At 36.9% G+C, this 27,535-nt stretch overlaps 1 protein-coding gene across 1 annotated transcript; it reads left to right on the plus strand.

Moving 5' to 3' along the window:
* The first annotated feature begins 10,270 nt into the window (after positions 1-10,270).
* Positions 10,271-23,745, plus strand: DSE (dermatan sulfate epimerase). The gene is made up of 5 exons (XM_015821575.1): positions 10,271-10,705; positions 15,301-15,554; positions 16,973-17,212; positions 18,471-18,678; positions 21,916-23,745. Exons 1-5 carry the CDS (start codon positions 10,290-10,292, stop codon positions 23,666-23,668), a joined length of 2,871 nt encoding a protein of 956 aa, XP_015677061.1. The 5' UTR covers positions 10,271-10,289; the 3' UTR covers positions 23,669-23,745.
* The last annotated feature ends 3,790 nt before the right edge of the window (positions 23,746-27,535 follow it).

A 27,535-nucleotide genomic window follows, 5' to 3' on the forward strand; every position in this document is an offset into this window, starting at 1 on the left:
GTGTTTTGGTGGCCAACATGTAAATAATGCTCCATCCATTGACCTCAAAATTAATATATGTGGTGGGGAGGGGTTTCATATGTATAGATAGAAGACCAGTGCATTACCGTAGTTCTCGACTTATGACCATAATTGAGCCAACATTGCTGCTGCTAAGCAAAACATTTGTTAAGTGAATTTGCCCCATTTTATGACTTTCCTTGCCACAGTTGTTAATTGAATCATCACAGTTGTTAATAACACAGTTGTTAAGTGAATCTGGTTTCCCCATTGACTTTGCTTGTCAGAAGGTCACAAAAGTGATCACATGACCCTGGCACACTGCAACTGAGTCAGTTGCCAAGCATCTGAATTTTTATCACGTGACCATGGGGATGGTGCAACAGTCGTAAGTATGAAAAACTGTCATGAATCAGTTTTTTCAGTGTTGTAACTTTGAATGGTCACTAAATGCACTGTTCTAAGTTGAGGACCACCTGTAGTGCCTTTTCAATTGGGGAGTCAGCAAAAATAATGAAAATGCATGAAAAAAGAACAATGTTCTTTTACTTTTTTTTAAACTGAGCCACTGCATAGAATGGAAAAATATGAAAATTAAATAAACAGGTTCATTGTAGTTGATATATTTATTTATCATATCACATCTTAACTGAACTAGATCTGGGAATTTCTCTTGGATACATGCCTAAAATTGAACTATAAGGGCAACAGAATTAAAGTCAGCTTTAACCAAGGATTACTTTTGCTATATTATACTTAATTCAGGGGAAATATGTCTTAAACATCTGCTTTGCCAGAAAAGGAGTATTTACATTCCAAAACCTTATCACCAAATAGTATTATTAGCTAGAACAAATTCCTCAGACTCTAAATACTTTTTTTTAACTTTTCCCAAGCTTATCTACTACAAAAAAAGAACCCAATAATATTGTTGCTACTTTCACATTTTTTCCTGCCCTTTCTCCCTTCCGTGGCAATGATGCAATTAATCCTGCTTAGAGTTCAAGACATACTTGCCAGTGCCCCATATCTTCATCCCAAACTTTTGTTCTCGCTTGTAATTTACAATGTGATACCAAAGAATTCCATGGCATTTAAATCCTGCATATAAAACTTGGCACCCTTTTATCTACTCCACTTTTTCCTCTGCCCATCAATCAGTGGGTATTTAAATCCATTGTGGTCTCATGTGCATTTTTCTCCTTTTTACCATTACTGAAATCTGGAGCGGGCAGTGAAAGTAATCCAGTGTTTGAATGCTGAAATCTTGCACAGGAAATGCAGTGGGCAGTAAAACTAACCAAGTGCTTCATTGCTGAAATCTTGCACAGGAAATGCAGTGGGCTGTGAAACTAACCAAATATTTGGTTGCTGAAATCTTGCATAGGAAATCATTGACTGGTATAAACGTGAGATCCACCCTGTTCTCCTCTTTGCATTGGTGAAGGAAGCCTATGGTTGCAGCGTTATAGTAATCATTTTTGTAGCAAGAGCTATTCTTCTATAAGGCAAATTTGACAGTCATTATCTGGATGTAAAAGCAATGACACTCAATTTTCCAGTGGGTGTCCTCACTTGTAGTCACTAATGTTGCTAAAGTGTGTGGAATGAAGACATGGTAATCCGCCAAATATCGGGTAAAAATATCAGGTGAGATGCAACCACTTTAAAAGATTATCAGAAAAAAAAATAGTTTGCTTGTCTGTTGGAATGCCATCTCAATAACCAAATGGACTCAGTTCTTTTAAATTGAAGGAATCATTTTAATAAATAAAATTATCAGCATAACCTTTTAAGACAGTACTAATTTATGAACATCATAAATTAAAAGCCATAGCCATATATTCTAAAACTGGCAAATCTTTTCCTGATTTTCATGTAGAAACACCAAAGGTTGTATAAACATTTGCTTTATTTAAGAAGCGGTCCAAAATTTTTATTTAAATTTATTGGTAACTGGACTGTGGCGATGACACATTAGAATTCTTTCCACAACTATGCATGTTTGTTTTGTTTTGTATTCCTAAATGAATGTAAAATATTGGTTCTCTATTATTAGATTCTTATCCCACCTTTTTATATTTATTTATTTATAAATACATTTATATGGCTGCACAAATTACAGGTAGCTCCAGGCGACTTGCAATATTAAAAATCCGCATAAAAACCCATAAAGCCCCCTCCACGCTATCCATACCTAATACTGGTTTCTTATTTTCTAGTGTTAACTCTATTGCTGATGCTGCAAATTGTATCATGCAGCATTTCTCCTAATTTAAAAAAATAAATTTTGCACTCAAAGGTTTATAAAAGAATATAAAGTATCAGGAGTAATAAAATACGTAGCAAATTGTAAATGTCAGCACAGCTTTCGGTGCTGCTATGTGGATGGGCAGGATGTGAAGATTAAAGTCTCTGTAACAATTGTAATCATAGTCTTGACCAGCCCTGTAAATGTTGTAGAAAAGAAAAAGTAATACAGGTAGTCCTCAACTTGCAGCCATTCATTTAGCAACCATTCAAAGTTAGTAACTGCGTGATTTACTTAATTATTGCAATCATTCACTTAGGAACTATGGCAAAAATATCATTAAATGAGGTGCAACTCACTTAACCACCTTGCTTAGCATGGAAATTCTGATCCCAATTATAGTCGTAAGTTGACTCTCTGCATAGCAATGTTGGAGGACATTCCTAGCACATGGATCCTACCATTTTCCCCAGTCATTGCTAGCAGTATGGTATACCAATAATGATTTATCAGTAAGGTACAGTGGCAAATATCACTCAAATTGTCACATTAATTCTCTTTGCACAAGTTGCCTTCACAGTGCCTTGAGTATAAGGCTTTATTTGAAAGCCAGAGTGGTCTGGAAAATGGATTACAATCCTGTTCTGCGGATTATTCCTCCATGAAAAAAAGGTCCATAAATCTGCAGACTGAAAGACTAAAGCTAAACAGCAATATTAAACTATCTAGTAGCTCAGTGAAAAAGGAAACTCAAGAGGAAACAGGAAATGACTGTTTGAAGCCATCTGGGGGGAGAAAAGATGTGTGGCTTCCAGAAGGCAAAGCACAATTTGGGGTATGTTGATAGCAGTCAAGTTCAACAAAACAAAATATCAGATTGCTAATATAATTAACCACACTGACACAAGTAGGAGATGGGATTCCACGAATGTTCCAGGAATCGGGCCCATTACATGTCCTCTTTATCTCCTACCTTGCTTGCTGCCATCCTATCTGCTCTAATCAGTGCAGCAACATATGTACTGAATAGAGGACTAGTTGATTGGTGAGATCTATAATCTGCCCTTTTTCCAAGAATTCAAGATGGTATTGATAATTATATATCAAAAAGTCATTTTTGCCTCCTAGTGAACACACAGATAGAATTTCTCATCACAATCTATCCTTAATCTGTCTCCCAATGGGAGGTACTCACTGCCACGGTAACTGAGTTCCTCCACCTTATTGCTAGTCATTCTCTTTCCTTCTACCCTTCCCAATCATTAGAGCTTTTTCCAAAGAGAGAGAAAGAGAGAGGGAGGGAGGGAGGGGGAGAGAGAGAGAGAGAGAGAGAGAGAGAGAGAGAGAGAGAGAGAGAGACTCTAAAGGCTGGGTAGCTCAGCAAAGTGGCATAATTCTTGGGTTTTATTTCTGGTTACAAAATTAAAAAGAAACAGCTGACAAGATATATTGCCAAATTGGAAAACTACAATTTCCTGATCTTTTTCACTGAAAAAAAGCACATGAATTTTAGTCCAGTTTATAGATCTAAAGAAGTTGAATAAATCTATCCCCTCCCAACACACATCAGATTGCACCTATTTGTGTGATGTCATAACACCATTATCCTGCCCTATGTATACTCATTGCTTAAAAATGTGCTGTTTCCAGTAAGGATAGCTGCATAAAAAGACGGTATGGAGACAATTCAGTTATTCTACTTTTCTCTTCCTTAAGTATATTTTATGATATAAAAGGAAAGAAAAAAACTGGTAGAAGAACATAAGAAGGCAACAGATAGAAGATAAAGATATCTAGATTTCATAATAGAATTGCAGAGTGTTTAAAGCCTTAATTTCCTCCATTAAACATTGCTACCTTGTGAGACCTAGGAAATGTGCTTTTTCTGTCACAGCCCCCACCCTCTGGAACAGCAGCTCTCATCACAAATAAGGGTAGCACCCTCTTTTCTAAGCTTCCAGAAAGCTTTGAAAACCTGGCTTTGGTCCCAGGCCTAGGGATGATGTTCATGATTTGTTCAATGGCCTCTGTTATGTTGATTTTGCTGTTTATAAGATCATATTTATTTAGATTGCCTATTTGATTTAATGTTTTAGCTGTTTATATGGGGGTTTTTTTTTCTGTAGTTTTTATGCCACCCAGAATCCACTGGAGTTGGGCAGATAATAAATTTAAATAAAATAAGTCATAGCTGAACCACAGCGACCAGAAGAGCAATGTTCAAAATGATCTGGATCGTTTTTTAGGGAGGCTGAGTGGGATAAAATGGGAGGCAGGAGGCAGAATTCACTATGGAGAGGCAAATGAACTTATGCTCCACCTTCTTTGCCTATGCTCCCCATTATCCCCAACAGTTTGCCCACATGTGGGTTATTATCTGTTGCCACTATAATTCTATAGCATCTAAAGAGAAGAACTACATTGCACTTTTATTAGTGATGCCTACATGTTCAATTCCAAATAGATGGAGCTTTTTGTACAAAGAAAAAAAAAGATATCATTCTTCTATTTTTCTTTACTGATATGTGATGGCAAATTATCTGAATATGGGAGAGGATATTATGTAGCAATATTACCCAGAGTCCCTCTCTGAGGGAAAGGGGTGGTTCCGAAAATATGAAGTATAAATAAATTACCGCCACCTCTTGCAAAATGTTTTCTAATTTTATTTCTGGAATATACTGTAGATAATGCAATGTGGGGGTGGCCAGATAATTATAGAATACAGAATAACAGACTTGGAAGGTCTTCTAGTCCAACACCTTGCTCAAGCAGGAGACCCTATACCTTTCCGGACAAATGGCTGTCCAATCTCTGTTAAAAAATCTCCAATGATGGGGTGCCCACAACTTCTGGAGGCAAGCCCTTCACTGATTAATTGTTCTCACTGTCAGGAAATTTATCCTTAGTTCTAGGTTGGATTTCTGCTTGATAAGTTTTCATCTGTTATTTCTAGTCCTGCCTTCAGGTGCTTTGGAAAACAGGTTGATCACTTCTTCTCTGTGACACCCCCTCACATATTGTAAGACTTCTATCATGTCACCGCTAGTCCTTCTCTTCATTAGACTAGAAACACCCAGTTCCTGCAACCATTCAGCATACGTTTTAGCCTCCCTAAACATCTTTGGTGCTCTTCTCTGTACCCTTTCTAGAGTCTCAACATCTTTTTTGTATTATTGTGAGCAAAAATGGACACAGTATTCCATGAGTGGTCTTACCAAAGCGATACTAACACTTCACGTGACCTTGATACTACCCATCTATTGTTGCAGCCAAGGCCTGCATTGTTGTTGTTATTATTTTGGCAGCTGCAGCACATTGCTGGCTCATATTTAAGTGGTTGTCCACTTAATTATAGCAATAGCACTAAGATTTATATACCGCCCCACTTTCTGAGCGGTTTAGCATATTATTCCCCCCAATAATCTGGGTTCTCATTTTACCGACTTGGGAAGGATGGAAGGCTAGTCAACCTTGAGTTCCTGTCAGGCTTGAACTCCAGACTGTGGGCAGAGGTTGCCTGCAATACTGCCCTCTAACCACTGTACCATTGTTGTATATCTCTGACATGCTTTTTTGCATTTGCATCCTTATTTCTATGGGAAGTGGAGATGAGGAAGAACAAGTATCACATGTAAGGGCATCTACCTCTAAATGAGTATTATATTCTTTCAATTTCAGTAAAATTGAAGCTGCCAGAAAATATTAATGCCTGAAGGACTGATGCAGAGTAACTCTGAGATATTAGAGGAAATATAATAAGCCATTTGTTTATTGAGTTTAACTGATGTGTGTTAGTGCAAAGTGGCAGTCTCTCCTCTCCATCTGTTGCCATTGATGTAGCTGGAGGTATATGGTGGTGCAGAATCATACAGCATGTTTTGAGATGCAGTAGTGAGCTGTGATAGCCAGTGGAGTTGATAATGATAACCTTTGCTGGGAATTGGTGAAGACAAAGAGAGGGAGACAATCATTATCTGGCTTCTTTCATTGATTGAAGTTTTTTTGCAGATTGGAATACAATTAGCCCATAAGCCAGTATAGTGTGCCTAGCTAATTTAGGTTTGTTTCTGCTACACCCCCAGTTCTGTGGTATTCCAACAACGTATTGATTAAGACAATGATAGATTTTGATAATATAAAAAATCCTGCTTGGTCCCTTTATGGCTGTCAAAATTCCATTTGAGCAAGATAATTGGCTCTGGTGATTTTTGTTCAGAACTGGACTCGTTGACCTATTCTTTCAAAAAGCAGTATGGTTTATCTTTCTCAGCTTGTGAACTAATAATATTTAGAGAATTTACACCTGCTAATATCATTATTATACATAGACCATCTGCAATTATGTGCCTAAAAGGGTCTGTTCAGTTGTTGAAAATAGTTAAGTAAATACCAAAGATGAATATTGAGAGAATATTCTTTATTGTTGTTTTCATATACCGATGTGGTCAAAAGTATTGGTACTCTTTCCCAAAGAATCCCAATTTGTTGGGAAATAAGTTGAAACTGAGACAATTAAATGGCATCCCCAGTTTTTTATTCCACAATCCACAGAGCATATATTTTGCTTTTGATGCATGACTTAACATATTCTTGTGTCAACTGCAACTTATTTCATGGCAAATTGAGATTCTTTTTGGAAAAAAGTGGTGCAGCACCAATACGTTGGGCCTCCCACTCTGTATAGTCTGCTGAATAATTGACCCTTTATGGGAGGAAATTACTTTTTTCCAAGCTGACATCAGCATTACAAAAAGCTACTGATATGGTTTTTTAAAAATCATATTTCACATGTGAACATTATGCAGGTTGACATATAGTCTAACTGGGCAGGCTACCTGGGTACAATTTGTCTCTCAGAACTAAATAACTTAGTACTGTAACTGGGGATTAAGATACTTCCTACCAAAGTGCTGAGTACAGAAAATGCTTCTGTTTTTCTTTACAGAGATTCTTTAGTTCATTTATTCAGTCTAATAATACATGTAAGTTGTTCTTGAAAAAGTAGAAATGCCCAGAAACTATGTGTATGTTTGAGAATATATGTACGCAAAGGGGGAGGATTATCTTTGCCTCTTATCTGGTTTTGATTGCCTGAATTTCCTTGTAAAATACCATTATGAAGAAAACATTTTCACCTGATTCTAAAAACAATATTTATTTTTAATGCTCTTTTCAAGACTGCGGGAAACAGTCTTGGCAGGATCTTATGTTCTGCCCTGTGAATGTATTATTCAGCAGGCTAATTCTTAAACTTCTGTTTTTAGACTGTTTCTCATTTCATTGTAGTTCACTGGTCAATAGTGTAATTGGTTCACTATTGCAGGAGTGATTTCAGGTTAGAAAGACTCATAAACAGTTTTTTTCTATTGTTAAGTACTGTAGATGGAAATTGATGGACAGTGATTAGCATTACACAGCAGAAAGAACATGTGGCAGACAAACTCTAAAACTAAGAGTTTAAAAGATAAGCTTTATTCAGGAAATAACATGGTGATGCCGGAAGCCCAAGTTACTACTATCTACAGTAGTAATGATCCTAAGATAGGGGAAGGAGAGGGAAGAGGAAAGTACCTAAACTGCATAGGTCAGAATCAAAAAGAAAACTGGAGATAAACACGCAGAATCCCTCTGCCTTCGTTCTCTATATCCATTGCTCCTATTGCCAGTTACTTCTGTGTTGCTGACAACAAAGCTACATAGGCATTCCCTTATAGCCACCAGGAATCCAGTTAAAGTCCAGGTAGTCACCAGGAATCAAGTGTTCTCATTTGATTATGTGATATTAGATTGTTGACTATTCCCCCAAATGGTGCGGGATGGGGAAAAACATGCATTAAACATGTAATTAAAATTACATTGTTGTTAATGTGATTGTTTCCTATGTATTAAATGCTCTTCTCCCATTGTCACATAAGCTTTAGTACAGGGGTCTTCAGGCATGCTGGCTGAGGAATTCTGGGAGTTGAAGTCCATGAATGAATGAATGAATAAATGAATGAATGAATGGGCCACATTTGAAGACCCCTGCTTTTGTAAGGCCAGTGGCCTTCTGGGAAGAGTTGTGGTAGCCACACGGAGGGCTTTGGTGGAATTTACACACCATAAGAACTTCAAGGTATACCACCCACCACTGCCTGAAAAGCTTTAGCAGTCAGACTTTAAGCTGCCAGCCAGGCTTGGGGGTTGGCATGTGTCACCTCAAATGACAAAATGACAAATTAAGAAGGATATTCCCTTTGAAAAGACATTTTAAAAAATGAAGAAAATAATCAGAACTGATCCATATCTCTGTTCACCCAGATCATTAATTTTCATGGGGGCTATGAGCTGTATTGTACAGCAATAACACCACCGTGGTTCCACCAGGATCAGAATTAGTAAATTCTCTTCAGCACTTTTTTCAGGCATGACAATCATATAAGCAGCCAACAGTGTGTGATTCTATAGAAAAGGTTTCTATTTGCATCCTTATTTCTGCCCTCAAAACAATAATTTATTAGCCTAATATTGGCCCCTAGCTTGGAAAACTTGATCTGCTGTATTTGGCTTCTGTTTGCTTTAGCTTCTTACGTACTTTTCCTGTAGCTGAATTTTATAAAACAGCTTTTCCTCAGGAAAAAATAAAATTGTGCAGTAGGTTTTCAATGTCATGTTTTCTCCCTTGGCCTATTTCTCGTTTTAATAATTTAAAACTACTGTTCATTATTTATGTAAATCTATCTTTCTTGGTCCTGCTTTCTCTAACCTTTCCCCTTTAGAGAATTTCAGGAATTCTCTGACTTTCCTCTGGGAAATCCTAGACTGTTTCATCTAAGACCAAAGTTGAAATGATTGGTAATTTTGAAAAGAGGGGAGGGTGCATGGCTGCCTTTAAAACACCCTTTTGTTTTACTTCCATGCAAAGTTTGCCATTTTCAAGCCTTTTAAATTGGGCATGTATTTGGGGAATACATGCTTCTATTTAATGTTCAACGTTTTAGCCCAAGTTATAAATTTCAGCAAGCCAAATGAAGGATTCTTTTGACTGAATGGGGAAAAACATGCATGCCCCAAAGGTCAGATATTTCAAATACACTTCCAGGATTCTACTCTGCTGTGTGTGCATGTTTTTTTTTTAAATGTTTCTCTTAATGAAGACGTGTCACAACCAGAGTCTTTAAAAATGACCCTTGCAGACACCTCCCACATTCCAGATCCTTTACTCTAACAGCTGTGAACCTAAGCCAATTGAACATTCACAATCTTGGCAGAAGTTCACATAATCCCTGTCTCTCTTCCTTTCTTCCTGCTTTCATGCAAGCACAGTAAGAAATGTTTTACATTAGACATTCTTAATTATTTTGATGGCTAAACATTTGGGGGTTTTTACAGCCTAGAATTTAGTTATGCCTAATTAGACTGTCACATATATTAGAACATCCTTTGTTATAAGTCCAAAAGTGCATCAGAGATACTAAAGTTCACAATACTATTCCTATAGAAAAAACAAGAACCCCAAAGATTGTTAGCCAAATTATATTAATGCAGTTACCATCACTGTAATTATTCAGTAGGATTATACTGATACAGTTTGAAGGAATTAAACATAATCACTACAGCAGATACAATTGATAATATTGTAACATCATGTTTGCAAATTTCATGTGTAACTATTAAACAATCCATTAAGATTATTTTCTCACTTCCTGACCTATAGTCTTATTTCAACTTATTTATCCACCAGTCATTGGATGCCATTTAGGCCACTGAATTTGGTCAGGAATAGTATTTGAAGACAAAAAGCTGTACATAGGATTTTATTTAATTATACTGTGCATTATATGTGTGGTAATACATCTGCTGCTAATTTTTATGGAAGGAACTTGTAGAGGTATTGTTTGTATTTAAAACCTAAATTTTCCCATACACCATCAAGTGTCTTAGACAAAAATTACAGCCATTATTTCATTGACCTCACTTTTCATTCTTCTTTTGCCATTTAGGCTCCTTCAAAAATGATTTGGCTGCCTTCAAGACCTGGAGCTCTAATGCCACAATGAGGACTCACACACGGGGAGCTCCCAGTGTGTTTTTCATACATGTGGTTTGCTTCGCACTAATCTGCAGCACTGACAACAACCCAAGCACTGCTGTTCCATTTGTCAATGCCAATTACGACAACTACCCTATGCTCTACTTCTCTAGACGAGAGATACAAGATCTCCGTTATAAGGCAGCCAGTACACATCAACACATTGCAGCTCGGTTGGTTGAAGCTGTGCAGATCATGCTGTCAAACTCTTTGGAGTATCTTCCTCCCTGGGACCCCAAAGACTTCAGTGCTCGGTGGAATGAAATCTATGGCAACAATTTGGGTGCCCTGGCAATGTTTTGCATACTTTATCCAGACAACATGGAAGCCATTGATATGGCCAAAGACTACATGGAAAGAATGGCGGCTCAGCCTAGTTGGTAGATTTTTGTCTTGTTTTTATTGCAAAACATAGCAGTGCATATTTGGTATATAAAGAGTAAAGGAGAAAGCTTTGGTTTCTTTTGATAACTGTGTTTTTAGGGAATACCTATTTTTAAAGTTTATATCTAAAACAAGCATCATCATCTTTAGTGTATTCCAGTATAAAGGTCACATAAGCTAGCATTTGAATGTCCATTCTGAATCTAGAAACTTCAGTTTGGAGGTCCAAAACAGAATATTGGGTTTTTTCCAGTTTGGGAAGATGTTTGTAAGCCTAGGTCAGCCCCCCCCATCCCAAATTCAGGTTTTCTATTAAAAGTCAACACACTGACCACTATCTGATTGTTGGTTGATTCTTTTCAACCATAAATAGCAGTCAGGTAGGCTGTTAAACTAACCTATATATAATTTAATACAGTTCTCAGCTTTATCCTAGAGAAGGGATACAACTGAGCTAAATGAATTTAGAAATTTGCTTGTATTTTAGAATATTACTTGGAAATCTGCATTTAAATTAAATAAACATGACCAATTCTTCATACTTTTTTAAAGGAAACTTTGTTTAATTATAATATAGGATACAAAGTTGTGTTTTTTTTAAAGTTTAAAGTTCTGGCTTTAGTATGTGATTTAAATTTCAAACATCATCTTTAACACTCGTAAATACCTCTATGAATATAGTGAACATTCTTGCTACATAATGAAAAGGCCAGAAAATATGACCACCATTTATTTTAATTGTCAAAAATAGTGTGTGGGAGGAACCACAATAATTACAGAATAACAGAGTTGGAATCCCCTGCCCAGAAGACCCTACACTATTTTGGACAGATGGCTGTCCAGTCTCCTCTTAAAAACTTCCAGTGATTGGAGCACCTGCAACTTCTGGAGGCAAGCTGTTCCACTGGTTAATTCACTGACAGGAACTTTATCCTAAATTCTAGGTTGTATCTCTCTTTGTTAAGCTTCCATCCATTACTTCTTTTCTTACCCTCAGATGCTTTGGAGAATAGATTGACCCCCTCCTCTCTGACCACCCTTCAAATATTGGAGTGCTACCATGTCACAGATAGTCCTTCTCTTTGTTAGATTTGTTAGACATTCCTGTCCCCTTCATCATACAGTTTAGAGTCCAGTCCCCTAAACATCTTCATTGCTCTTCTCTGCACTCTTTCTAGAGTCTCAACATCTTTTTGTATGACATTATTATTGTTATTCTATAATCTGTATTTACTGTGGTTGCTCCCGCACACACTATTTTTGACAATTGAAATAAATGGTCATTTTCTCTAGCCTTTTCATTATGTAGGAATAATGTTCATTATATTCATGCAAGTATTTATAAATGTTAAAGATTATGTTTGAAGTTTAAATCAAACATTTAAGTCATTTTTTCATGTCAGAGAGTAGTAAAAGCTACTCTAGTTTAAAAGTACTTCTTGTTAAAGTGGCAATAAAAGAGCTGTGGAGTTCAAAAGAAAAAAGGTAATAAATTAGAATGCTGAGTATTTGATCCAGAGTTTACTCATTTTTAAAAATGCTTGGCAAAAATAATATGCAATTTCAATTTGACAATGCAGTTTGAAATTCCTTAAGACAGGAGTCTTCAAACTTGGTCCTTTTATGACTTGTGGACTTCAACTCCCAGAATTCCTCAGTCAGGCACGCCCGGGGTGTGCTATCTAAAATTAAATTAATTAAATTAAATTAAATACTATGGATATTAAAGGTTAAATTGGAATGTTGCAATTAAATATTAAAATTAGGTAAAGCTTTAAAACAGGATATGGATATGAATAACTAGACCAAAATGATTCTCTCAGTAGATTATACTATATTTCAGACTCTACAGTTCTCAGAAGACATTCTACATATTGGATGATAATAATTGTCATCATTATAGACAATTCCATGAACAATTTATACATTATAGTAAAAGACAGTATGAATTATGTTCTGTAGCTAAAACTCCACAAATGCTTGGCATATGCTAAAATTTATCTTCAGGCTTCTGGCAGCTAGTGTTATATCAATATGTTTCACTCTTGAATCCGGGCCATGAGGGGCTACAGTGAGTGTTTAATAAATTGAACACCTGGCCAACAGATTCCTAAAATTTTACGTTGCCAAAATATTTCACCAGACATTAAGAATTTGTAATTAAAACCAAGATAAAGGTTTCCCCTGTCCAGTCATGTCTGACTCTAGGGGTCAATGTTCATCTCTGTTTCTTAGCTGAGGGAGCCAACATTGTCTGAAGACATTTCTGTGGTCATGTAGCCAGCATGACTATAGGCCGAGGTGCGCCTTCCCACCAAAATGGTACCTATTTATCTACTCACATTTTCATGCTTTTGAACTGCTAGGTGAGCAGGAGCTGGGACAAGAATGGGAACTCACCCCATTGCGCAGTGCTCAGGTCTCAAATCTGGGCTGCCAACTTTCCAGCTGACAAGCCCAGCGTCTTAACCACTGAGCCATCACATCCCTCAAAATCAAAATATGCTGCTATAAACTTGATTGTTACACTGTGTGTTGAAGATTGGGGCTATGAAGACCATTCAAAAGCTATTAAGACTTTGCAGAAGTGTTTGCTCTGCATCTCCATGTAAGCTCAGTCCACGGGAGAAGCCCTCTGAGCAGCTTAAGGCTTTGAGAGGATTCTATGCGATAACATTACAACCATCAGTTTTGAAGAGGTGCTCCAGTTGCTTGGTAAAACTGCCTCTCCAAATAATTACTGAACTCTATTTGGAGTCATCAGGAAATGTTTTAAACCAAATATGAAGAGATCGTATTATTTTTAATGTGCAAAAGATAAGCTAAGTCTAGTGATCCTACTTTGGAGCCATATGTATTTCAATGCTTTTTATTAAAATGCAAGCTAGTTCGTAATAATATGATCTACCACTTTTGAGTTACTCTGTGGAGAAAAATCACATGGTACAATTATCTGGGGGCTATGTGACACCAAAATACAAATGTTGGATTATTTATTATAGCCTCTCCTGCTGCCAAAATTCCTCAGTAGAAGAGTTCATAACGAAATGCAGTTCATGATAACACACTCCATTTCCAGTTCTCTGCCTTGAGAAGAGAATAAAAGAGCAAAATCATTTTCATATATTTGTATAAGTGGCCTCAGAGCAGCCTTCCACAGTCTCAGTTTCAATGAATAGAATTCAACTGTTATAATTTCTCCAGCCAGGTATTACTGAGAATTCTAGGAGATGCCATTTAAAAGCAAAATTTAAAAATAACTATTTTATACATTTGAATTTATGCGGCACCCAAGTCCAATAGATTCCAATTATGTCCAAGCAATTTAATTGCACTGGTTATAGTTCCAGTAGTTTTTTTTAGAGAGCACAACTGTAGTGACAGGGGAAAAAACATTCATTCATTCATTCATTCGCTATAGCCACCCATCTCAGTCAATGATATGTCTAATGTCTTACAGTCAAGACACATTTTAAACATTTTAAAAAGAATCTTGAACCAAACCTCCTAGAAATCAATAACATTTTTATTGCTTTTATGTAAGATTGATGGTGTGGAAGCAAAACAAGACCATGGGTCATACTATAGACTGAATAAAAAAAGCAGAGCTAAAAAGAATTTTGGTAATATTAGATACTAGAATATTAACTGAAGTCTTGTTCTGCAAATATAAAAGTGACCATGTAATCAAGGCTTCAGTTGGCATCATACAAACTCTGCCAAAGGTTGAAGGCTAACCTTCCCTGGTTGCTTGGCCTCACGTGATGGAGAAGATGTGATGTCAAATACCATCTCATGTGTTAAAGGGAAAATACATCGATTTTTAATACAAGCAAAACTTGAGTTTGTCTTCTTGATTCTCTGGACTGAAAATAATAACAACAAGAACAACAACAGTTTGATTCAGGAAGGATTGTTTTAGAGTAAATATGACTAATGAATTTTCAAACTAGTTTGAATTGAAAAACAGAATGATCTGCTATAAGTTGTTTGAAATTTTAATAAAGATTGAATTGAATAGACACATTGTTTGAAATTGCAATGTTAATCTCAAGGAAGAAACTAGGTTTACAAACCCCAGAATTCTTAGATTAAACATAAATTCTTGCTATTTGTAAAGGCAGAAGAAACCCACAATTTTAATGATGCAATTTGTTTATCTCAAACCCCCCTCCCTCAATCTTTTGTGTGATATCTGGGCATCTGGAAGGTTTACAAATGATATCCATCTCTCTAATAATGAACAGAGGACCATTAAAATTAGCTTGAAAATGAGCCAAGCCTCTTTTCCATTGTGAAAGGCAGTGTTCAGTTTATTCCCTGCACATTTCTGAATTACATTGCATTAATCTGTATGCAATTTTTATATGCCATGGGTCTTCAACCCCAAGCAACGAAAAAGCTGAAGATAGGGAAAGATTAATATATGAGTGGAGAGGTGCATGCTCAGTATCAGCTGTTTGATGCAATTCTCAGTTTTCTATTTTAAAATCTGTGAAGTTTAAACAGTAATGTTTCTGTAGCCTGCATCTTTCTATAGCCTGCATCGTTCTATAAGATGTGTAGAAGTGATGCCTTTCCTCTTTTACAGGTTAGTGAAGGATGCTCCGTGGGATGAGGTTCCCCTTGCTCACTCTTTGGTTGGATTTGCCACTGCTTATGACTTTTTATATAACTACCTTAGCAAGTCCCAGCAGGAAAAATTTCTGGAAGTAATTGCCAATGCCTCAGGATATATGTATGAAGCCTCATATAGGCGTGGATGGGGTTTCCAGTATCTACATAACCATCAGCCTACCAACTGTTTGGCCTTGCTGGTAGGAAGCCTGGTTCTAATGAATCAAGGTAGGTCTTGAAAAACGAGCAACTCTTTTTTTTTTTTAAAGCTTGTGAGTCCCTAAGACCAAATGAAGTCTCTGAAAGCTCTAGGTATGTGACCCCAGAATCCCTGCAAAAATTGCAAATGAAATGTGATTTTTTTTAATGTATCAGAAGTGGAAAAATGTTTAAAATATGGGATAAGCGCATGTTTTAAATTTTAAAATTAAATTAGTTAATTTTAAAATAATATAAATTAAATTCAGTTTTTTATTGCGATCCTGCTCCTGTCTTGGCCTTATTTAATTTTTATAGTGCAGCATCTTAGCCTCTTCTTAAAGATCTTCTGATACGGCCCTTGGGCTAAAAAAAAAAGCGTGCATATCAAAACTAGATAAACATAAATTTTTAATTCTCAGAATCATTAATCTCTGATTCTCAGAGTGTGTTTGAATTCCATCTGTTTATAGTAGAGGTACGTGTGTATACAGTATATATTCTGTCTTTTTTATATAGCACCTTAAGAGAATGGGGATGATAGCACAAAGGATCCATCTGGCCCAACATCTAGTCCCACAAGCAGTCAGGTGCTTCTGTAAAAGACCCAAAAAGATGACAAAGACACCAACCCTTCTCAGTTTGTCCCAAGGAATTGATACTCATTGAACTACTGCTTCAAACATGGAGATTTCTTGTAGCCTGTCATGCAAATAAATATTGAATAGCTTATTCTCTAGAAATTAAGATTATTTTCTCTTAGGGATATTCACCCAGTGGCCACATTGTGCTATGAAGAAAGAAGAAATACTAGTTTTCATCCTTCATGAATTTACTGTCAAAATTAAATAGATAGATAATAGATGATAGGTAGGTAGATGATAGATAGATAGATAGATAGATAGATAGATAGATAGATAGATAGATAGATAGATAGATAGATAGATAGATAGATAGATATTTCACTGTGTCTCAGGTATTTTAAGTGAAAGAGAAAGGTTTCTTGTGCCTTTTTCTACATGTACATAATTTTATAAATTTATATCAAATTTTCTTATTTTTTTCTTTTTCTAAATAAATATCCCAACTCCTTTAAGTTTGTTTTTTATCTAAAAGTTTTGTATATTTTGTACTATAGATTTTAATTTCCTTTTCTATTATTCCCAAATAATATTAAATCTGCTCTTTTCACTGCAACCTTCTTGATGTTTTCAACAAACTCTTCACCATGAGTATAATATTTTTTGTTTATTATTACCAGTATTGACAAGACATAGATTCCTTGACAAAGGCAAGGCAAGTTTATGAATACAGTAGATCTAGTTTAAATGCTCCATGCAAAAACCACATGTAGACAAGCCCTATTTCAAGCCCAAGTAACTTGCAAATATTTCACACTTTAAAAGATCATATTACTAATATAACATTGTTCGTCTTTTTTCTTACAGGTTATCTTCAGGAAGCCTATCTTTGGACTAAACAGGTCCTAACAATCATGGAGAAATCTATAGTTCTACTGCAAGAAGTGACAGATGGCTCCCTGTACGAAGGAGTAGCTTATGGCAGCTATACTACCAGATCTCTTTTCCAGTACATATTCCTTGTCCAAAGGCATTTTGACATTAACCACTTTAAACACCCCTGGCTTAAGCAACATTTTGCTTTTATGTATAGAACCGTTCTTCCAGGCAAGTAACACAACTTAAGCTATCTTATAAACAAGTATTAATTCTTAGGTAAAAAGCCCAACTGCAAGCGGCTGTACATCACGACAGACTGTTTTACAAATAGCAAGAGCACTTAGACTTATATTCTGCTTCACAGTGCTTTACAGCCCTCTCTAACCGGTTTACAGCATATTACCCCCAACAATCTGGATCCTCATTTTCCCAACCTTGGAAGGATGGTAGGTCAACCTTGAGCTGGTCAGGATCGAACTTCTGGCAGTCAGCACAATTAGTCTGCAACGCTGCATTCTAACCACTGCGCCACCATGGCTCTTATATAGATATTAAATTTTTATATTCTAAGGCAGGGGTGTCAAACTTGCAACGTCACGTGACGTGTCGCAACGTATCGTGACTTTTTTTCCATTGCCAGCAATGCGGTGGGCATGGTTTCGGCATGACGCATCCAGCCTGCAGGCCGGCAGTTTGACACCCCTGCTCTAAGGAATGCATTCTCCAGTCCACAGAGGTTATCAAACAAACACAAAAGGCTTGCTATTTTCAAATTTAGATTATCTCATAATGTTAATTTAGGATGATAATGATAATTTAGGTATTAAGGAGGTTTGTTCTAAACCTTCTTAATACCTAACATAGCAGAGGGAAAATTCCATATTTTCAGAGACTTGGGCTGTAAAGCCTTCCAGTTCTAAGGAATATCTAATAAATTGCATCATAAGGAACATTTTTGAGTAGACAAAACTTGTCATTCATTATTGTGGGGGGGAAAAGATACACCTTATAGCACGAAATAACATATTATAAATTAAAGTATCATTAACTAATAAATGAAGCTTCTAGACTGAAAAATAAGGTAGAGAATTTTTCACAAATGAACTTAGAGAAATGTAGAGAAAAATATTTAATATGATATAACTTAGCTATGTTCAATATTATTTTTAAATAATACAGTTTAAACAAGATAATCAGTTTAAGTGAAGCATTAACTAGATTTTAATATGCTACAAAGAATTATCTGTAGACATTCTGTGTGTAAATCCGAGCACATTAATGTTTTATAGTCTGACAATTTAATGATCTGATACTTTAGGGGGAAAATGCTATTAAAACTTTTATTAGAACCTTACAAATAGATATAATATTACCAACATTATATGTAATATTGTAACTCATTAGGAGCTCTTTCTACTTTCCATCACTTAAATATGCAATATTAAGTAATATGTTTACTTGCATATGTTTTAATTTTTCCTCCTAGGATTCCAAAGAACTGTTGCTATTGCAGATTCTAACTACAATTGGTTTTATGGTCCAGAAAGCCAGTTGGTTTTCCTAGATAAATTTGTTATGCGCAATGGCAGTGGAAACTGGTTGTCTGATCAGATTCGAAGGAACAGAGTACTTGAAGGCCCAGGGACACCTTCCAAAGGACAGCGTTGGTGCACACTTCACACAGAGTTTCTCTGGTATGAAATAAGTAAATCTGTAATCAGTGGGCTACATTAGGGGTGGACAAGAGAAGGCAGGCACAGAAGTGAGTTTAGATATGTTTGCAGAAAGGTATTGCATTTGTACCATTCTTTCTCAGCTACACATTCCCAAGAAAACACCGGGTTAAATAAATACTTTTACTTTTAAAAAAATCAATACATATTCTGTGCATGTATTCTGTGCATGAATCTAGAAGAGTTAGCATGGGTGGCAGTTGTATATAGCCTGAAATAGTGTAGAACAGGAACTGAATTGGCTTTAACGAACTAAGCTATATATATAAAAAATCAAGGCAGTTAGCCCAACTGCTAGAAGTTAGCCCAACTGCTCCAGTGTGGCATTAATTTTGATTCATAATTTGATTATGGAAAATGGGCAATGGTCAAATGGACTTTTTTATGCAGTAGATGAGATAGAACTTTATTAATATGTGCCATGAAATAGTATTCTCTATCAGAGATGAGATTTGGCAAACTATAGTTCCAGAAAGTTTGTGGAAAACAGATGAGTCATTTTGGAGGTAGATGAGCAGGGAATGAAGTGAGCAGCCTTACAAAATGAAATGAGTCTTATAGAAACAGTTAGTTACTTAGAGGCATCCAGACTCTTGAAACAAAATGGGTTAGTAATAACATTCAAAGGTGTTGTCCCAATGTCTCTAAGAGGCAGGGATGTAATAATCCAGCTATAACTTGTTGGAGATAGGCTTGGCATAGAAACAAGTTAGGTAAAATAATACAACACTTGACATTTGTTTTAACATGGTATTACTGAACATTGTGGAGGAAACATGGATAGTTTCTTTAGGTTTGTTGACTTTTTATACTCAGCAGTGTTGGAGTTTTGGAGAACCAAGGGGTTGTTGGTTAGCAAGCTAGGTATTCCTTCATTTTGCTTGCTTTGCATGTGCTGGATGGCTCCTGTGAATGGATGCTGCTTGCAAATGATTAATGCCTTGTTGGTAGATTACTTGTTTGGCCAATAATGTGTTAGCTCTATTTTATCTCTGTGTTGGTTGGTTCTTGTTTGGTGGTGTTGATAGTTGCTTGATAGTATTGCTTGGCAGTGATGTTTTTCTCTTGTAATTGTTGAAATATAGTTTGGCTTTTGGCTTTCGTTATTTGGTTGGTAAGGAGTTATTCTAGGTCTTGGTTGATTCCTGTGTGATTTGTGGAATGTGGCTGTAGGTTGGGCTGATGTGCTTATGATTTTGATAGAATTAACTCGGTACATCTCTTGATCACTATCTAGTCAGAGTACTAGGCTTCTAAGAACTCCCTTACATTTTTAAAATCTCTTTTGTGAGAATATTTCACTATTTTCCTATTGAGATTAGTGAGGTCATATTGAGTCTTTTTACAGCTAGTCAACGTTCAAGGATATATCTTGCTAATCTTTTGTCTGTTTTGGTCTATGCAGTGATGCTTGCATTTTATTTTGTAGATTACTCCTGTTTTGTCTTCCTTTGGTACTGCGGCCTTGGATTTGCTTAGAATGCTTTGTAGGGACTTTGTTTATTTGCCTACTTCAGAAATTTCAAAGAGCTGGAACAACCTTTTAACATAATCCAAAGTGCCTTTGATGTAGGGAGCATTATTCTTCCTATGAGTTGTGATGCTTGTGCTATTATTTAGCCGTGTAGCAAGTTACAGAAAGTAGAAATCATAACATTTTTTTAATACAGTGGATACACCTGCCATTTGGAATATCCAGTCTGTTCTTTTAAGATGTCCTTCAGTGAAGGCTGGCAAGTATCCTTTACTTAGCAACCAGACAAGTCCCTGTGACTAAAAATTGTCCAACTGAGATTGAAAAGCATTCCAAACAATTGAGGATCACAGATAATATTTCAATTAATGTTCCTGCTTTGCTATTAAATAGATAAAACTGCAAAATCCCTTTCAATCAATGTGGGTTGTTTTAATAGCTTTTTAATTATTATTCAGAGTATGACAATTAAAAAGTAAGTCCAATTATATTCATCAGGACTTACTGCTGAGCAGGTATTTTAGAGTAGACGTTTTTAGTGTGCAATCCTCTTGCAAACATACTTAAAAGTAAGTCCACCTAAGTTCAGAAGAAGCTTATTTGAAAGCAAATATGAATATGACTGAAGTATTGGCTATTTTAATATGGAGGTTTGCCATGTGTCCACTTAAGCCCTGATTTAAGCAAGCCCCGATTAGTTAAGAGGATTGGTGGCAGGTTTAAAGGGCTCATTATGTTCTATTTGCATGCCACTTGGGCATCTTTTCAGCCCAACATTTTGCATATTTAGTCAGCAGTTTTTTTCACTGCATACATTCAGGCTGAAAAGTGTGTGTGTGTGTGTGTGTGTGTGTGTGTATGTGTGTGTGTGTGTTTCATTGCTAGTAAGGCTTTTTTAAACTGATGAATATTTGTTTTAGTACATCCTGATACTTTTTCAACTGATTTTCCACCCGAGTGTTCTTGTGAACTTTAAGCTAATTCTCCATTATACTTTATATCTGGCCCAGTTCAACCCAATGCAGTGTCTCTAAGTATGTGGGATTCCCATTATTTTCATCCAGGATCAGATAAAAGAAAGCTGATTGATACAATATACCAATCCTGAAAATGTGCAGAATTTTTTTTTCTTGCCAAAGAAATATAATTTTGTTAAATGCAAAACTTGCTGTTCTGCTTAACTTCTCCTTTGTCTGCAGAGCCTTCTTCCCTCTGGATGATCCTTTTCTATTTCAGATATAAAGATTTTATACTAGGAAGGTCAGAAGGATGGCTAATGGACAAGTGCAGACATTATTTAAACCAGACAGATATTTGAAAGGGCAGTGCCTGGAACGGAGCAGGTTTTTTTTTCTAAATAAGTTTGCATTTTGAGTTCTTCAAATTCAGCCTACTTTTTAATCAGATGTATTTTTTCCAGAAATTCTAAACTATGTTAAAGCCCAAATTCCTAAAATGCAAGCTATTATATTATGTATCTAAAGCAATAAGCAAAAATTTACACAGTCTTCTTCATTAAAGACCATCGCAGAGTGGAATACTGTTCCATATTAACACTGCCCAATGACTTCATATTTTTACATAGTAAAAAAATGGAATACTGTAGTAATGTGGTTTCTTTTCATTTTTTTTTTATTATTTCTATCGCGTCTTGAAATGCACTGATTCATGATGACTTGTAAATGGAATAAACCAACAGCTCGTTCTCTTTATGTTTTTGAAAGGTATGATTCAAGCCTGGGATTTGTCCCTCCACCAGATTATGGTATTCCCAAACTTCATTATTTCGAAGACTGGGGAGTTGTAACCTATGGAAGTGCTCTGCCGGCCGAAATCAACAGCCCCTTCCTCTCCTTCAAATCAGGAAAGCTGGGAGGACGCGCAATCTATGACATTGTTCACCAGAACAAGTACAAAGAATGGATCAAAGGTTGGAGGAACTTCAATGCTGGGCATGAGCATCCAGATCAGAACTCGTTTACATTTGCCCCCAATGGCGTGCCTTTCATAACAGAAGCTCTGTATGGACCAAAGTACACATTTTTAAATAATGTGCTTATGTTTTCTCCAGCTGTATCAAAGAGCTGTTTTTATCCATGGGAAGGGCAAATTACTGAAGACTGCTCATCAAAGTGGTTGAAATATAAACACGACCTGGCTGCAGATTGCCAAGGGAGAGTAATTGCTGCTATAGAAAAAAATGAGATCATCTTTATCAGAGGAGAAGGAGTGGGTGCATACCACCCTAAACTAAAGTTGAAAAGCGTACAAAGAAACCTATTACTTCTTCATCCCCAGCTTCTCTTGCTAGTGGACCAAATCTATCTTCAAGAGGATAGTCCTGCCAAAATAGCAACTAGCTTCTTCCACAACGTTGATGTGCCATTTGAAGACACTGTTATTGATAATGTCCACGGAGCCTTCATTCGGCAACAAGACGGGATCTACAAGATGTACTGGATGGATGATACTGGATATAGTCAAAAAGCTATCGTTGCCTCAAGAATGTATCCCAGAGGCTACCCTTACAACGGGACAAACTACGTGAACGTTACTACTCATCTGCGTAGCCCAATCACTAGAGTTGTATACCTCTTCATTGGACCTTCCATAGACGTCCAGAGTTTCAGCGTCCATGGGAATTCTCAGCAGCTGGATATTTTTGTAACCACCAGTGAGCATGCTTATACCATCTATCTGTGGACCGATGAGAATAAAAGCCACTCTGTCTTTGCACAGGTTATTGCAGACCATCAAAAAGTTGTGTTTGAGCGAGCTTCTGCAATTAGGAACTCCCCAGTTTCAGGAGTAAAAGACAGTATTGAGATAGTAGAGAAAAACCTTCAGCATTTCAAGCCTGTGTTCCAGCAGTTAGAGAAGCAGATCCTTTCACGTGTGCGGAACACTGCTAGCTTCAGAAAGACAGCTGAACGCCTACTCCGGTTTTCAGATAAGAGACAGACAGAAGAAGTCATTGACAGGATATTTGCAATTTCTCAGCAGCAACAAAGCAGGGCAAAAAAGAACAAAAAGATGGCTAAAGGCTACAAATTTGTGGATGCTGGCCCAGACATATTTGCACAAATCGAAGTCAATGAAAGAAAAATTCGGCAAAAAGCACAAAGCTTGGCCCAAAAAGAATTGCCTGTGGATGAAGAAGAAGAAATGAAAGATCTTCTGGATTTTGTAGATGTTACCTATGCGAAAGAGAGAAACAGTAGGCCAATCAAAGTTCAACCTGGTCTGTCCCAAATGTTTTCCACTGCTCGAAGCAGTGCTCCTTTGGCGTCAGCATCTTACACACGTCTTTTCCTCATTCTGAATATTGTCATTTTCTTTGTTATGCTAGCAATGCAACTCACCTGGTTCCAGAAAGCCAAGAGCTTACATGGGCAAAGATGCCTTTATGCCATTTTATTAATCGACAGCTGTATATTACTGTGGCTATATTCTTCTTGTTCCCAATCACAATGCTAGGGGGGAGAAAAAGACTGTGAATGCTATTTGACCATTCTATGGTTAGGTATGTTTATGCAAAGTTGCAGAATATATTTTCTTTTCTGAATATATTCCAGGAAATAGCTATGGAATAATTGTTCTCTTTTAATCAGAGAAGATGAAATTAATGGGCATTGAGACATTTGACACATTTCTCAGATCACCACCTACATACGGGTCAAGTCTGTTCTATAAATGAATGTCATGTGCTTTTATTCTGAATTCAATATGTGCATTTAATTTTCTTCTTCAAAAGCAATTTTCCTTGTCATTGAGTTGATTTACTGTATTATTTCTCAACATATGCAACTGGCATGGTTTAATCAAAATCTTCTGGTTGTTATCATATGGATAATCCTCAGATAATAGTCCTCAGTGGTATATATTCCTTTTCACTGATTTGCCTGTTTTAAAATACTGATGCTGTTACAATTAGCATTTCCTTTTAAGTGTGGATACCATTTCTTCCCAGTTAGCCTTCAGACTTTATTTGTTTTGCTTCCAATAACTCTGAGGATCCTCTTTCAAATGTGACCTGTCATAGGATAGAAAAACCATCTGGGCTAAGAGATGTATCTAACTTTAAATGAACCCTTGAAAGCTTCCATAGATATTCTCTTTCCATTCAGCCTCTTTTCCCATTAATCTAAGAAAACAATTATGGCTAAAGCATAGCATATTATCATTGTTTGAGTCCAGGATCCAAGTTGTATGGGCATACATGATATAAAGTACAATGTATCCATAATCTAATGTCACAGAAGAGAAATGGTATTTTTATGAAACATTCAAACAGATCAGGTCCTCATAATTTGCTATAACTCATCAAATACTCAGTGATCAGTGTATATCAGTCATGTCAAACACAAGGCCCGGGGGCCGGATGCAGCCCGCGAAGTGGTTTCATGTGGCCTGCGAAGCCATCCTGGAAACAGTGAGGGAACGGCCTCCACTGCCTTGGCCTTGGCCCTGGCCAGCCGGGAGCCAATGTACAATTTTGTGGTGGCCATTTATGCTGAAACGCATTCAGTCTTAGCTCCATAAGCCTCCCTCCCCCCTGCATGGCCTGAGAGGAACAGTGAGGCTCCTCCAGTGGACCATGCCTTGGCACTTGCCCCAGTCCCATCCCCTTCTGCCAGAGACCCTCAGATCTGTCTCACTTCTGCCCAGGCCCCCACAGGCACCCTTGACGCGAATGATGTAGAGCTGGCCATGCCCACCCAGTAAGCCACACCCAGTCCATCCACACCCACCCAGTAGGCCGTACCCACCCTGGCCACACCCACCTGGCCCCCTGAGGGCAACCGCAATGCTGATGCGGCCCTCAATGAAATTGAGTTTGACACCCCTGATGAATATAAATGTGTCAAGCAGTTTACTTGAGAAATTATGCAGAATATAAAATTGTTAAAGGTTCTAGAAAGTAGAAGACCACTGAGGATGGAAGAACATACATCTGGTAGTCATTGATAATGGTATATTATAAGGTTGCTTTCAATGCATAAGAAGATGTTATTTGTTGCAGTGTTTCTCTATAAAAATTGCAGCCTTTTCTTGGGAACACATTGGAAGTAGTTGATAAGTGAAGCCTTTGACCCTGCTAGATTTGAGTATCAGGCCCATAGGTACTAGAAATTGTTCAAACAAGGAATACTTTTGACAACCAAAACCTTTGTTTTAAAGAAAATAGTATTTGTCCCAAATGTCTTTTGCTAAATAAATAATTTCAGTTATGCATATACTTGGTTATTGATTATTACTGTTCAGCAAAGAAGATACAGATTCCTCTTTCTTTACATATGAACCTCACAGAATTTGTTGCTCAGGGGTAACTTTACAGCTTTAATATTTGTTAAATGTCTCATGGATACGTAAAGGTATTTGGGCACATTCCCAATAACAAAAAGCAAAATCAAGCTCCAAGAACCAAGAATGACACATGGAATTATTTTTAAGTTGTTTCTTTTTAGTTGTTCACCTATAGACAGAATCTTGCCTGACTAAACTGTGAACTCTTAGGGAGGGGCCATCTTAACCCTCTTCCTGCCTACCAAACTTCCCAAGCTCTGCTGCCTCTTTGCCCTCTGAGAAGCAGCCCCTCCCTCCTTGGACTCCAGACTACATTCCACCCCAGGTAATGAATTATATCATTCTATCAACCCACTCCAAGCTGTGCCTTCCATAACCTAGCAGTTGTGATATAATAGCTTTAGAATTAGTGGCTGATTTCAGATGATACATACATATAATAATAAATATGAAAGTTAGAGAAAGTAGCTCATAAATGAGTATATACGGGGGTCGTTTCCTGCAGAAATGGATATTGTATGTGAAATTGCACCCAAAATAGAAATTAGAAATGCAATTTAAATACAGATTTTCATGCACATTAAAAAAAAATCCAAACTTATATGAAAATAAGACAAAACAGACTTGATTTTTTTGAAAAGAGAAAACCATTGCACAATAGGTGGCTTCATCTCCAACCCTACTTTTAAGAAATGCCTAGTTCACACAATACAGGTAATAGTGGTTGGAGGTGGGACAGGAAATTTGGCATATAGTGGACTCACACATTGCATTGCGGGTTTTGCATTTACAATTAAGCAGGAGGAAATGAAAACATAAACATTCCCTCCGTTGGTCCTATAAAATGCAAACGCCAAACAGCCCACTCACCCCTTGTTTGGACTTACAATATGCTTGCCGGTTAAAATTAAATTCAAAACAGGACAGATTCCCCAGATCATTAGTAGCAAAGAAAAAAAAATCCTATTCCATCTGCCTAAAAGAGATTTTTTGTTTAAAGCAATGAAGGTCAGTCAAAGTTTAAGGATTCCAGTGTGGTATACTCTCTGAATATTAGATGTTCCACTGTCTTTAAAGAACAAATTAATTTGCTGGGCTACAGACTTCAAAACTGCAGCTGTGTTTGGGTAACATTTATCTACATATTGGCGCAGAAAGTTTATTCCAAGTCGGGTTGTCTTCCTTTTTTAAAATGGCTAAAGCTTTTACAAATTTTCAGAATTGTTCTTCTATCGGAACAGAACCTGACTGATATTTCTTTCTGAAATTTGCATATGTAAGGTTTTCCACCCTTCACATATATTATGTAAGAGCCTGTAATGTAAGTTGAATAAGCCACATCTTGAAACTTAATATTCACAACAAAAAATATCACCTGTATTTTTCTATTCCTTTCCAAATTTTTAAAATTCCATTGTTGGCTCATCACATTTTTTCCACTGCTATTATAATAATAAAACTTTACTGATTAACCATTAGGATATATCAGAATATAAGATATATTTTTTTTCTTCTCTTCAGTCTTGTCTGATTCTTGGAGACTGCCTGGACAAGTCCTTGCAGTTTTCTTGGCAAGGTTTTTCAGAAGTGGTTTGCCATTGTCTCCTTCCTAGAGCTGAGAGAGAGAGAGAGAGAGAGGGACTGTCCAAAGCCACCCAGTTGACTTTGCAGCTATGACAGGATTAGAACTCATGGTCTCCTGATTTCTAGCCTGATGCCTTAACTACCACACTAATTCAAAGGGTTTTAAATATTAATATATAATTGAGACCAGATGTCTTTCTTTTGGTATTGATACACACAAAATTGGAAAAAGTCGTGGAACTTTACTTTTGTATCTGATACGCCAGTTGCGCCCCTTTCTGGATCGGGACGCCCTACGCACAGTCACTCAAGCCCTCGTTGTTTCCCGCCTGGACTATTGCAATGCTCTCTACATGGGGCTCCCCTTGAGGTGCACCTGGAGGCTCCAGCTAGTTCAGAATGCGGCTGCGCGGGGGATTTTGGGGGCCTCTAGATGCTCCCATGTAACACCTC

The sequence above is a fragment of the Protobothrops mucrosquamatus genome, unplaced genomic scaffold (assembly GCF_001527695.2).
Source record: "Protobothrops mucrosquamatus isolate PMUCROS unplaced genomic scaffold, P.Mucros_1.0 scaffold1353, whole genome shotgun sequence".
Classification (NCBI taxonomy): domain Eukaryota; kingdom Metazoa; phylum Chordata; class Lepidosauria; order Squamata; family Viperidae; genus Protobothrops; species Protobothrops mucrosquamatus.

Bases quoted from the DNA above. Each gene is read 5' to 3' on its own strand.
- DSE (XM_015821575.1), top strand. From the start codon at position 10,290: ATGAGGACTCACACACGGGGAGCTCCCAGTGTGTTTTTCATACATGTG. The intron at 10,706-15,300 runs GTAGATTTTTGT...CCTCTTTTACAG, and splicing joins ATGGCGGCTCAGCCTAGTTG to GTTAGTGAAGGATGCTCCGT. The intron at 17,213-18,470 runs GCAAGTAACACA...TTTTCCTCCTAG, and splicing joins GTATAGAACCGTTCTTCCAG to GATTCCAAAGAACTGTTGCT.